This window comes from Staurois parvus, unplaced genomic scaffold (genome assembly GCF_062004578.1).
Source record: "Staurois parvus isolate SC_StPar_1 unplaced genomic scaffold, SC_StPar_1.0 ptg000254l, whole genome shotgun sequence".
NCBI classification, from domain to species: domain Eukaryota; kingdom Metazoa; phylum Chordata; class Amphibia; order Anura; family Ranidae; genus Staurois; species Staurois parvus.
The window spans coordinates 463,514-477,500 of NW_028318050.1; the positions used below are offsets into that span (position 1 = coordinate 463,514).

A 13,987-nucleotide genomic window follows, 5' to 3' on the forward strand; every position below is an offset into this window, starting at 1 on the left:
GTGACTAAGACATCTCAGATTAAAATGCATTTCTAGATTGATATCACTGATGGGTTCTCTCTGTTTTACAGGTACCACCACCACGTCTCCTGATTTCGGTAAGTGTTTTGGGCGTTTTGTTGGCTTTCAGCAGTTGTGTGCCTAAACATTGCACCAGACAGACAACTTCAGTGTTAGAAGTATTATAATAAGAATCATAAAAGGGTCCCAATTCTAGATGGAGGATATTAAAAACAATGCTGAAGAAGTGTTTTCGATACAGAAGTGTCCATAAGGCGTAGAATCGATGTGTACAATGTTATAGTTAAGGAGGAAATAAAAAGTATATAATGCACACTGGAAATTCCCAGGAAACACTGACAGATAATTCATTATATTACATACCGTATAACAGGTTTCAATGTAGAATTTTTAAATGTTTTACTTCTTTTAACCCCTTACACTGCTGAGCATTGTCTTGGCCATCTTGCACGGCAAGTAAAATAAATGTGAGGCACTCACTACTAGTGACTATGGAGGGAGCTAAGAACCAGGGGCGGACTGACCATTTAGGCACTGCCCGAGGGCCCGGGGTCAATAGGGGACTCCATGAGATGCCCCTGGTACCTTTCATAGCCTTTTTGGGGTGTAGTTTGAGTGTGGGCGAGGACACAGGGGCCCCATGATTTCCTATTGCCTGGGGGCCCCATCAGTTGTCAGTCTGCCTCTGTTAAGAACTGTGCATATTGCAGACAGTGCTCTTAGATACCCCACTCCTCAGACCTCTGTGAAATCACATCAGGGGGTCCCAGTCCTCCAGGTAAGTAGAGATAAGTCCAGGCATGTTTGGATCCTAATTTAGTGAGAAACTAAGCGCCTTCTCTTTACATGCAACAAAGTGACATATACCGCCTTACACAAACAATGTGTCTTCTATACAACAAAATACAAATAATTATTCAACCATTCAGTGTGCCAACAAAAATAAAAATAATACAAAAAATGTTAGCTTCCCCTTGGAGTAGAAAATCACTTGTGACCATATAATAAAATAAGGCGTGGCGCTAAACATACATAGTAGGTGAACAATACTCCGACTGCGATAGAAATATGTAAAAACCTAAAAGTCCAAAGTCAAGAACAAAAACAAAAAGCAAAAGTCCCACACCAGGTTGTAGATCAAAAACAATGGAGTAATCTTGTTTAGCGTCACACCTTATTTTATTATACGGTTACAAATGTTTGGATCCTAGCCTGAACCCACCTGAGAAAACCCACCAGGAAGCTGCCACTGTACCGGGCCAATCATAGGCAGTCAGGGAAATCTCCAACTCAACCCTGGACTAGTGCATGCCCCTGCTTTTAGATGATAGGCCCAATACAGGTGAAAGCATCCTTGTAGGCTCACTCAGGTGGGTTCAATATCCAACATGCCCAAGATTGTCCCTACTGGTAGGTAAGTATCCAAGTACAGCAATCCAAGAAAACAAAATCCAGGTCCCTCATGGTGTGACTCTTCTTTATTTAAACATAAAAAATGTTTTGCATGTTAGATTTATCTTCATTTAGGGTTTACCTGCCATTTAAAGTGTTACTAAACCCAAACCAGTACAATCAGTCTGTAGATGCAGTAAAGCATGCTTGTTATACTCACTGTGGAACCTAAGAGGTTAATTCTCTGCACTGTGTAAAAAGGATGTTTGATCCTGTCATATCTGCCCCTCCTCTTGTTCAAATGTTCACCTGATAAGACAGAATGAACCCGTAGTCACATGCACATGCTCAGTTTAGTATGTTTTTCTTTTCTTGGGAAAGTGCATGTGATCAGCACAGGGCCATTCAGCACTGTCCAGACAGAGGTCAGGGGTTTTGCATCCTCCTTGAGCAAAATGAAAACTCCTCCTAAAAGCTTTAATCAGTGCTCTGCTGGACACTGTTAGAAGTCAGAAGACTGCTCTAACTGCTGATGAAAAAAGGTATTTCGCAGTTTATATTTACTAAAATAATTGCACTTCCATGTTCTGTGTACTGTCAGAGACCGGATATAGTGACTGCAGGGTCCGGGGAGAGTGGATATAGTGACTGCAGGGTCCGGGGAGACCAGATATAGTGAATGCAGGGTCCGGGGAGAGCGGATATAGTGAATGCAGGGTCCGGGGAGAGTGGATATAGTGACTGCAGGGTCCGGGGAGAGCGGATATAGTGAATGTGGGGTCCGGGGAGAGTGGATATAGTGACTGCAGGGTCCGGGGAGAGCGGATATAGTGAATGTGGGGTCCGGAGAGAGCGGATATAGTGAATGCAGGGTCCGGGGAGAGCGGATATAGTGAATGCAGGGTCCGGGGAGAGTGGATATAGTGAATGTGGGGTCTGGGGAGAGCGGATATAGTGATTGCAGGGTCCGGGGAGAGCGGATATAGTGAATGCAGGGTCCAGGGAGAGCGGATATAGTGAATGCAGGGTCTGGGGAGAGCGGATATAGTGAATGCGGGGTCCGGGGAGAGCGGATATAGTGAATGCGGGGTCCGGGGAGACCAGATATAGTGAATGCGGGGTCCGGGGAGAGCGGATATAGTGAATGCAGGGTCTGGGGAGAGCAGATATAGTGAATGCAGGTTCCGAGGAGAGCAGATATAGTGAATGCAGGGTCCGGGGAGAGCAGATATAGTGAATGCAGGGTCCGGGGAGAGCAGATATAGTGAATGCAGGGTCCGGGGAGAGCAGATATAGAGAATGCAGGGTCCGGGGAGAGGGGATATAGTGAATGCAGAAACTGCCGGATTAATTTTCAGATCGCTTCCGGACTGTGTAGTAGGTGATGACATCACAAGCGTGGGCTCTGCCCTACATGTCTTGTGAAAAAATACATCTTCTAGGGTTTTTGACAAAACATGTAGGGCACTACACATAATTAGTGTCACCAGGTGAGAGAATATAAGGAGAATCAGGAATCAGGACCTCTTTATGGAGGCAACAGGGGTCTAAACAGATACCTGGCCTCTCCACTTTTTGCTGAAGAAAGAAATCGAGGACACAAAGTCCCCAATCTTCTTTTTCTCATATAACCGTCACATGAATGGCTCAGAACTAGGAAGTGCTCATGAACAAATGCTTCCAGGTCCTGTTACGCTCAGGCCCAGTTTACCCTAGTGCAGGCCATGTACCCCACAATTGCGCAGTTACGGCAGCCCATTCATTTGAATGGGTTGCTGTGGCCATGTTTCATGCAAGGAAAAGGTGCATGCACCTTTTCCAAAATGCATTTGTGGGGAAACTACGTGATTCCAGCACCCGCAATCACACTGCGGGATCAAAAGGAATGGCACCCCTGTGTGTCTTGCAAGAAAAATGTGATGTGGCTGCGGGCAGTTGTGGGTAGGGGAACAGGTGTGATTCCTGCCTCCACAACCAGCCCACAGCCTGTGCGCAGTGTGAAGCAGGTCTTAGGAAGAGTTTTGAGAATGTGAAAGGCATGTTCACCAATCCTATTGCTCTTCAAGCTGACATAAAAATACAGCAATTCGATTGACAAAGAGAAGGAACACCAGTTTCACAGTCAGTTGTAACCTAACTAGTAGCAGTAGTGCTTTGCGGGCAGTAGGGGGAGCAAATGGGGCCACCCCAATCAATGTGATTGGTAGCCTGACAACTGCTGATCCCACCCATACCCAAGAAAATTACTGTAGGTTTTAGGTTGCTAAAGGGACTATGAGCTTCCAGTGTGAGTAAATGCAGTCATAGTAAGGTCTATGCCAGGGGTGTCAAACTTCATTTCAACACTGGCTGTATCAGCATTATGGTTCCCCCCAAAGGGCCGGTTGTATCTGTAAGACTAGATGTCCAGAGTACCCCACCCCCCATTACATCAGAAGTTAAGAATCCCACGCCCTCCCTAACATCACCGTGCACCCCCTTTGGGGGCAGAGCTGGAATGCAGAAAGTGCAGGGTCTGGAGGAGGAGTGGAGACAGTTACCAGAGTCTGAAGAATGCTGAGACCAAGGGAGTCAGAGATGAGCAGGTGCTGCTGCTGCACTGAGAGGTGCAGGTTTGGCAGAGGAGTTCCATTCTCCTCTGCTGCCGACTGCTGAGACAAGGTGGGGGCGGAGAAAAGGGGGGAACCTGAAGGAGGGGTGCAAGGGCCACATGAAATGGCCTTGAGGGCCAGATTTGGCCCACGAGCCTTGTGTTTGACACCTGTGGTCTACCTGTGGTCTACGCTGTAACTACTACGGTGGCAGCAGTAAAAAAGGTTTGATCTGTATGATCCACCAGCATGACGTTAAGACTTCTTCAGAAACTTTGCTGTTGACAATGTTCTGCCTAGAACTGGGATGACTTATTATGGGGTAAAGAATGTTCAGGTAACAAAGTTGTGGTAACTTGGTATCATGTGATTATCATGATGGATTCTGATTCTGACTGTCTCTTCTAGGTTTTGGTATTTCAAGAATTAACATTTTGCTCCTTCTACTGTTTAATTTATAAGTTCAGCATTGTTTGCTTCACAAGGAACTTAGTTTGTGCATTATATAGACAGGTCACATGGAGAATGCCAAAGAATTTCCCATCAACAGCACCCAACAGACCTGTTCAGTGGAAAGTTTACTTCTTTTGTCCTTTTGTCCTCTACTGGAACTAAAATAAATAAAAAGTCAATGAAAACGATTGAAAGGTGGCCATGGCAAAAATAAAATCTAAAAGTCTGTTTGACGAAAACATTACAAAAAAAGAATCTCCAGTATACCAATAAATAGTGAATTTCCAGGTTATCACCATACCAGATCCATAGTCACACATTCTAATACGCCTTCAGATAATGAGCATTGTTGGACAACTCTTTATTCTTTGAGGATATTATATAAATGATATATTTGTAATATTATTTTAAAATAAAACCGTTTTAGAGGTCACATTATCAAATATTCATCCCCTACTACCTCCATGTGGCTGCACCTCTGCCTCTCCTTCTCCTTCCCCTATCTCTTACTACCTCTGTGACCCCCTGTCACTGACCCTAGGTTCACATTTGTGTGGGTGGTGCCGCTGCGGATCCGCATGAAAATCCGTGCAGCCGCACCACCCTCACAGAGAATTGCGGACCCGCAGGTGGGTGTCATTAGTTCTAATGGCACGCCTCCCGCACTGGAAAATGCAACCGTACTGGGAACTGAGGTTCCTGTGCGGGCTTCGTTTTGCAAGGAAGTGCAAGGACTTCTTTCCCTGCATGTCATGGGCATGGGAGTCCATTCAAATGAATGGGCTCTCGTGCCCGTGCAAAATGCAGCCCTCACGGCCGCATAGATGTGAACCGGGGGTGAGAGAGGATGTTGGGATAAATCTCCACAACATGGACACAGATGGTAACCTTCTCCTACCTATACAACAAAAATAATAAAAAAGAGAACAAAGAAGCTCTTAAAAATAACATTTTAAGAAATGTAAACTTTAAAGAAAGAATTCACTTTTTTAGTTTCAAAGCACACATTTAGAAAACGTTTTTCCATAAATGTATTGAATTGTTATCGAATAAAGGTAATACATTGTGAAACTAACTGCATTTACAATGTCATTTCAGAGAATCAGACAAACTCCTCTTCAACAATTTATACGACAATTCCTACTAATGCCACCACTGAGATTTCATATCCCAATACAGACCATACAGCTCTTACTACGGAAACTTCTTCCACTAATACTCTTACTACATCAAGTCTTACTACAGAGTCCCTTTCTACAACAGCATTAAGTACAACAATTACTGCTGATACAGCTTCTACGGCTTTGTATCCTACTTCGGGTGTCCAGAATGATATAACGGACTCTGCACCTACAGCATCTGACAAACCCACAACTTTTACTATGGAAACTCCTTCTGCTAATCCTGTTACTACATCAGTACTTACAATGGGATCTCCTTCTACAACAGTTTTAAGTACTACAGTTGCTGCTTCTATGACTTTGTATCCCACTACGAGTGCCCAGAATGTTATAACCGACTCTGCACCTACAGCATCTGAAGACCCTACAGCTCTTACCATGGAAACTCCTTCCACTAAGGCTGTTACTACATCAGCTCTTACAACAGGGTCTCTTGCTACAACAGCTTTTAGTATGACAGTTCCTGCTGATACTGTTTCTACAACTTCGTATCCCACTGCAGACATCCAAAATATTATAACTGACTCTGCACCTACGGCATCTGATAACCCCACACCTCTTACCATGAAAGGTCCTTCCACTGATGCTGTTACCTCATCAACTCTTACAATGGAGTCTCTTTCTACAACAGCTTTAAGTACAACAGTTCCTGCTGATACTGTTTCTACTACTTTGTATCCCACTACAGACTTCCAAAGTATTATAACTGACTCTGCACCTACGACATCTGATAACCCCACAGCTCTTACCATGACAGCTCCATCCACTGATGCTGTTACCTCATCATATCTTACAATGGAGCCTCTTTCTACAACAGCTTTAAGTCCAATTGTGTCTGCTGATAGTCCTTCAACAACCTGGTATGCCACTACAGACTTCCAAAATATTATAAGTGACTCTGCACCTACGGCATCTGATAACCCCACATCTCTTACCATGAAAGGTCCTTCCACTGATGCTGTTACCTCATCATATCTTACAATTGAGCCTCTTTCTACAACAGCTTTAAGTCCAATTGTTTCTGCTGATACCCCTTCAACAACCTGGTATCCCACTACAGACTTCCAGAATATTATAACTGACTCTGCACCTACAGCGTCTGATAGCCCCACATCTGTTACCATGACAGCTCCTTTTACTGATGCCATTACTTCATCAGCTCTTACTACAGGGTCTCTTTCTACAACAGATTTAAGTACAACAGTTCCTGCTGATACTGCTTCTACAACTTGGAATCCCACTATGGACATCCAAAGTATTATAACTGACTCTGCACCTACGACATCTGATAACCCCACACCTCTTACCATGACAGCTCCTTCCACTGATGCCATTAGCTCATCAGCTCTTACAATGGAGCCTCTCTCTACAACAGCTTTAAGTCCAATCATTTCTGCTGATACTGCTTCTACAACTTGGTATCCCACTATGGACATCCAAAGTATTATAACTGACTCTACACCTACGACATCTGATAACTCTACACCTCTTACCATGACAGCTCCATCCACTGATGCTGTTACCTCATCAGCTCTTATAATGGGGCCTCTTTCTACAACAGATTTAAGTACAACAGTTCCTGCTGATACTGCTTCCACAACTTTGTATCCAACTATGGACATTCAAAGTCTTACAACCAATTCTGAGTCTGCACCTACGACATCTGATAACCCCATACCTCTTACCATGACAGATCTGTCTACTGATGCTGTTACCTCATCTGCTCTTACAATGGAGCCTCTTTCTACAACAGCTTTAAGTCCAATTGTTTCTGCTGATACTGCTTCAACAACCTGGTATCCCACTACAGACTTCCAAAATATTATAACTGACTCTGCACCTACAACATCTGAAGACCCCACAGCTCTCACCATGTATGCTCCTTCTACTGAGGCTGTTACCTCATCAGGTCTTACAATGGAGTCTCTTTCTACAACAGATTTAAGTACAACAGTTCCTGCTGATATTGCTTCTACAACGTTGTATCCCACTATGGACATTCAAAGTATTACAACCAATTCTGAGTCTGCACCTACAACATCTGATAACCCTACACCTCTTACCATGACAGCTCCGTCTACTGAGGCTGTTACCTCATCAGGTCTTACAATGGAGCCTCTTTCTACAACAGATTTAAGTACAACAGTTCCTGCTGATATTGCTGCACCTACGGCATCTGATACCATGACAGCTCCATCTACTGATGCTGTTACCTTATCAGCTCTGACAACAGGGCCTCTTTCCACTTCAGCAGTTACACATCACAACTGTACAGTGAGAGGTTAGTCTGTTCTTCAACCAAAATTATTTTTTGTAGACAACTGGCCAAAAAGATCACAAACAGCTCAACATTTTCTACCATAACACCAAAGAGCAAATATAATATGATATGATAATGTAATTTAGTTATTTTTTTTAAATGGTGATTTATAAAGTAACAAGTTACTGCTGATAGTATAACATATGGATTTGTTGAATGAATGTCAGGACAGGCTGGCACCACAACGTACAGCGCTGGTCAACATATAAAGGGCTCTGACTATTTGGCTAATTTCTACCACCTATATTTTCTAAACATAAAGAGCCCACCACACTCCAATGACACCAGCAGTGCCAAAAATTGGTTCTGGACACATCATTTGAGTCTGTAGGCAGGTGTTGGGCTGCAGTATATCCACCGACCTAAAGGTTGCACTGTGTAATTTCTTCAGGCTGGTAGGGTAGGAGACCAATGAGAACTAATTTGTACCCTGCTATGGGCTCCAGTCATCCTTCATGGGGAGGATAACATATTATTATTATTATTATTATTATACAGTATTTATATAGCGCCAACAGTTGGCTCAGCGCTGTGCATTACAATGGGAGACAATACACGGGACAGTACAATAACAATATAATGTGATACACGAGGGGTTCGAGGGCCCTGCTCCTTGGAGCTTACAATCTAGGAGGGAGGGGATAGTGGTACGGGAGTGATAGCTGTGGGGGATGGGGTGGTAGGAAGAGTGGAGGAGATCGGCAATTAGCTGAGGGCGGGGTAGGCTTCCCTGAAGAGATGGGTTTTCAGGCTGTGCCTAAAGGAGAGGAGAGTAGGTGATAGTCTGATGGATTGGGGTAGGGAGTTCCAGAGGATGGGGGAAGCCCTGGAGAAGTCCTGGAGGCGGGCATGGGAGGAGGAGACCAGGGAACTAGAGAGAAGGAGGTCTTGTGAGGAGCGGAGAGTACGTTTTGGGTGGTATTTGGATATCAGGTCGGTGATGTAGTTTGGGGCAGTGTTATGGACAGCTTTATATGTCAGTGTTAGCATTTTAAATTTGATCCATTGGGCAATCAGAAGCCAGTGGAGGGATTGGCAGAGGGGGTTGCGGATACGGAACGGTTGGTAAGGTAGATGAGTCTAGCTGCGGTATTCAGGATCGACTGAAGTGGGGATAGCCTGTGGTGAGGTAGGCCGGAGAGAAGGGAGTTACAGTAGTCAAGTCGTGATATGATGAGGGAGTGAATGAGTTGCTTAGTAGTTTCCGGGGTTAGGAACGGACGTATTTTGGAGATGTTGCGGAGGTGGAGTCTGCATGAGTTTGTCAGCGATTGGACCTGGGGCTGGAAGGACAGAATGGAGTCTAGAATGACACCAAGTACTCTGGCTTGCGGTGTGGGACTGATGGTGGCGTTGTTGGTCGTGATGGAGAAGTCGGGGGGGGGGGCGGGCTGGGGGGAAAACTAGGAGCTCGGTTTTGGAAAGGTTCAGTTTGAGGAATTGGAGTGACATTCAATCCGATATGTCGTTCAGTAGGCTATTGATTCCCCTCCTAACACAAATCCCGCTCCTAACACAAATCCCCCCCTCCCGCCAATCCCATCTCCTAACACAAATCCACCCAGCCCCCCTTCCAGCACTAATCCTCTTTCTTCAATCCCCCTACCTAGGAGAAATTTCCCCAAATCCCGCCTCTAGCTAAATCCCCTCCAAATTACCCTCCCTGGGATAAAATCCTCCCACCTTAACCAAATCTCCCCCTTTTTAGCCTACAGTGGCCAGGCACAGAGTCCATGGAAAGACCAGCCTGGGGGGAGCACAACTGAGATCTGAGGGAGGGGCATAGACACCTCAGCACCCCCCTAGATCCAGCCATGGAGGAGAGTATGGAAACCAGCAGCTGTGGCTGTGCCCTTGGAGGCAGTGTGGCTGCCTAGTTCACCTAGTGGTAGCACCGGCCCTGCATGATCCCCAATGGGGCTCTTCATATTAATCAACATTATCCTAGGGGTTGCACAATGGACCATAGTTTGCAAATAGAAATCACCTAATGTTCCCTTTACAAAAAAATGTACACATTTTAAAATATTCTAATGTATGAAATTATGCTGCGATCAAGTTGTTTTTAAGATGCATTATTTTATTATAATTCCATATGTTATATAATAATTGCATATTTTAATACTTTTTACCTTTTTGTTGAGTTGGTAGATTCTTAAAAAAAAAAAAAAAACCTCTTTGTACAGTCAATGAAAAAATAAACAAGGTCTCCAAGCTGTTAAGCGACATAGGGTAAAAATTCGATTTGACCATCATAAGACTTCTGAAGAGATATGGGGGTTTATTTACTAAATCTTGCTTCTGCATAGAGACCAATCAGCTGCTAACCTCAGCATTTTTCCTATGGTTGAACTAGATGGAATTTTGTCTTTTTTTAGCCAGACTATCTAAGCTTTGGCAATAAAACCTGGAAGCTGCTTGGTTTCTATGCAGAAGTGAGCCTGATTTTGCACTCTCCAGCTTTAGTAAATAAACTCCATGATGTGTTGAGAACCAATCAGTGTGTTCCCCTCCCAGAGGTACATTTTGCCCATTGATTGACCTACCTAGGCAAAACATGCTCTGTTTTTATCTTCTTTTGTAAGTAAAAGATCTCTGTACAGGGAAAAAAAAATCAGCAGTTTGGATAGTTTGTTGTCTTTCACGTGTTTTATGTTGTAAGTCAAAAGCCTACCCAAAGAATGTGAAGTTCACCATAACACTGGTAAAAGGAAATCTTTATTTTACATTTATTTTTTTTAAATGTATTATCTATTGAAATATATATTTTTTTATTGAAATGTATTTATTGAAATTTGTTGAATGTGATTGCTGGAAACATTTTCAAATAAATGTTTTGTGTTGCAGAGGGCACCTCCTTTACTGTGTTAGCCGACAAATACTTCAACTCAGACTTTCCATTCTACTTGGAAATAAGTCTGAATCTCTTATCTTCAAGATTTCCCTGCGTTACCCGACAATATACCTCAGTAACACTAGACAATGCAGGTAAATATAAAAGCACTTCTTAGTTGTTTTGTTGTTGGTTTGTCATTAGAGATTTTGATTTTGAGGTGAATCTGTGAAGGCCGGCAATGGAGAAATGTCTCTCGATGGGGTATTTCCATATTTTATTTGTTCTTGGGTTTGGACTCTTCCAGAATATTTTCTCCCCAAACCTGGCCCTTGCTTTCTGATCAATGTGGTGTCACCAACATGTTATCAAGGTTTGTCTTGTATGGAATGGTAAATGGAGATCCATCCACCCAAATTACCTGCTGGCTTTTTACATTGGGAAGATCTTCTCTCACCAGCTTCTGGCCCTGTTCTCCACAACCTCAGAGTCTCAACCTTAGAGTTTATTAACTGATAAACAATACATTATTAATAAATGAAACCCTACATAATGTCTGTGAGAGATATATTGAACACTTTTCTATTTTCTAATAAACGTCTTTCTATGTAGACACATATGAAGTCATCACTACTGAGAAGAACTATTTCCTGCAAAGCTTAAGGGCAAATGACTGGAACTCTCAAACAGATGTCCAAATGTTTCCTTGCAATCAGTCTCTTCTGTACGGACTAAAAAGAGCTCTGGATATTTCCCCCGCTGAGTCTGTCCTTGCCGTATTCACTTCTGGTTCCATGATGGATTATAATGACACTCAACTCCTATCTGAGGTTTACACATTGCTGGAGGAAAAGAAGTCACAAGTAAGAACCATTCTGATAAAGTCGTAAATCATCTATGTATCTCTGACTGATAGCTATCTCGTATTCTCTTTCTCCAGGTTTATGCAACGTCATTTAACACCTACATTTCTCTGACCCATAGACATTCATATTATTTCTCTCTTCAGGTTTATGTCCTGCTGTATGCTGGGAAATGTTCAGTGAGTGCCTCAGAAGAAGAAATATTCAATAACATTTCATCTCTTAGTTTTGGAGAATTCCTCACTGTGAATGATTATAATTATTATCAGGTAAGAAGTTGTATTTTTCTATTTATAACAAGTCTGATTGCTATTGATGATGATGACAAATATGGAAAAAAACGACTTAATTCACAAAGCCGTTTATCTGTTGTTTGACCCTTATTTTATGGATATTTAAACTCACAGTTATCATCAGGCTAAGGCTCTAGTATTATTTGATGAAGTGATACCCTGAGCTGTTATCTGCGTGAATTCAATTTTACATTGGTTTGCTCATAACAGATAACGGTATCACAACAATCCTGGCCAGCTAAGTGTTTTTTTTTTTCTTTTAAAGAAAAGGATGCATAAAATACAACTGGACAAATTGGGCTTTTGACCCTGAGCTTTGTCTCTGATCATGGCCTTTGATCCTTACCCTAATCCTAGCTCTGGCCTAGCTTAAACCCTTGATCTAACTACGTTTTCTTATTATTAATAATAATAATAATAGTTTCACACTTACTCATCTTTGTTTACTTTTTCCTCTTTTATTGCAAGGAGAAACAGATACAATGTATCTTTTTCTCCATCCAAGAGAAGAAAAAGCACACAAGGCCAGGATATACAGTGACTGATCACTGAAATAGCCAATCAGAGACTATCACAGTGATTAGGTGATCAGGAACCAGGACTCTCAGTTCACGCTCATTAGTACAAGACCTTGGGTTCTTGTTGAGTGCAAAGTCTCTGTGTTGGGAGTGTGCTGTGTAGCGTGTTCCCAGCACAAGAACAGGTAAGCATACAGTATATGTGGTCATATGGATAAAGACTTCTGTGAGGCCGCTTATATGTGTAGGGTGGCAAGAAGGAGTTTACAAATGATGATAATTATAATGGCCAGCAAAGAAGCACAAAGAGTAGAAATTCTATAGTCACCTTACATAGGTGGTCAGTGGAAATAATGTCCCTCACATTTGTGGTCAGATGTGGTCAGAAGAAAGAATGTCCTTTACATTGATTTTTAGTGGGAATAATGTCCTTTGTACTGGTGGTCAGTGGGAATAATGTCCTTTGTACTGGTGGTCAGTGGGAATAATATCCCTTAAATTTGTTGTCAATGGGAAGAATGTCCCTTACATTGGTTGTCAGTGGGAATCGGGTCCTTTACAATGGTATTCAGAATGAAAAATGTCCCTTACAATGGTTGTTAATGGGGAAAATGCCCCTTACATTGATAGTTCCTGGAAATAATGCCCCTTACATTGGTGGTCAGAGGGAAGAATGCCCTTTACATTGGTAGTTTCATTGGTAGTTGAACATTATAATTATTATTTATTTATTTATTTACTTTATTGTTGTATGTTCCCTGTGACAGTGCCAGGCTACCCATGTCCTTTTTTAACATTAGGTTGCAAGCTGGCCTTGAAAAGGTCAGAAAACAAATAAAATTCAGCTCACATTTAATTTAAGTGGGTTCAGTGCTATGTTTGGGGTTTGTCGATTTTAGGTTGAGTCCAGCAAACAAAACCAAGGCTATGTCACTCATCACTAGTCAGTGAGAAAAATGTCCCTAACAATTGTGGTAAGGGTAAAAAAAAAGCCCCTTCATATTAATGGTCAGTGGGTAGATGGGTTAAGGCATTGCCTTAATGGTTGGTGGGAAGAATGCCCCCCATTAAAGATAGCAAAAACACACTACTGATTACCAACCTGAGATACCAAAGATGAGATTTCACTGGTTGCATACCACTTGCTCTGCCCAGTGATGTTGGTTCTGAAACTAAGTAGACATCATGATGTACAGTAGGTAGAAGATCAATCCACTATTGCTCACTGCTCAGGGAACCCCTAGTAACCTCCAGAGGAACTCTGAATATAAAAGGCTACTCTAGACACTGGCCTACAAATGCCATTATGGTAAAAACAGCCCTGGATTTGCATTCCCCCCTCATATAAATGTATCGATGTGAGAAGGACAGCACAGAGCAGGGAAGAGTTATCAGGAGTCATTGGTATTGTTAGCTTCTGAAATTGTGAGATAAGATGGATGAAAGGATAAATGATTGGATGGATGAATGGATAAATGATTGGATGGATGAATGGATAAATGATTGGATGGATGAATGGATA

General features: G+C 42.6%; 1 protein-coding gene across 1 annotated transcript in view; it reads left to right on the top strand.

The window, feature by feature from the left end:
• Window positions 1-5,568: 5,568 nt before the first annotated feature.
• LOC149459557 (uncharacterized) overlaps window positions 5,569-13,987 on the top strand; it is a 49,013-nt gene continuing 40,594 nt past the window's right edge. Inside the window, exons 1-5 of the mRNA XM_089680963.1 lie at window positions 5,569-6,363; window positions 7,822-7,919; window positions 10,806-10,946; window positions 11,404-11,654; window positions 11,801-11,923. Coding sequence (XP_089537089.1) covers window positions 5,840-6,363; window positions 7,822-7,919; window positions 10,806-10,946; window positions 11,404-11,654; window positions 11,801-11,923 — 1,137 coding nt within the window. The 5' untranslated portion in view covers window positions 5,569-5,839. The remainder of the gene's footprint in view (window positions 6,364-7,821; window positions 7,920-10,805; window positions 10,947-11,403; window positions 11,655-11,800; window positions 11,924-13,987) is intronic.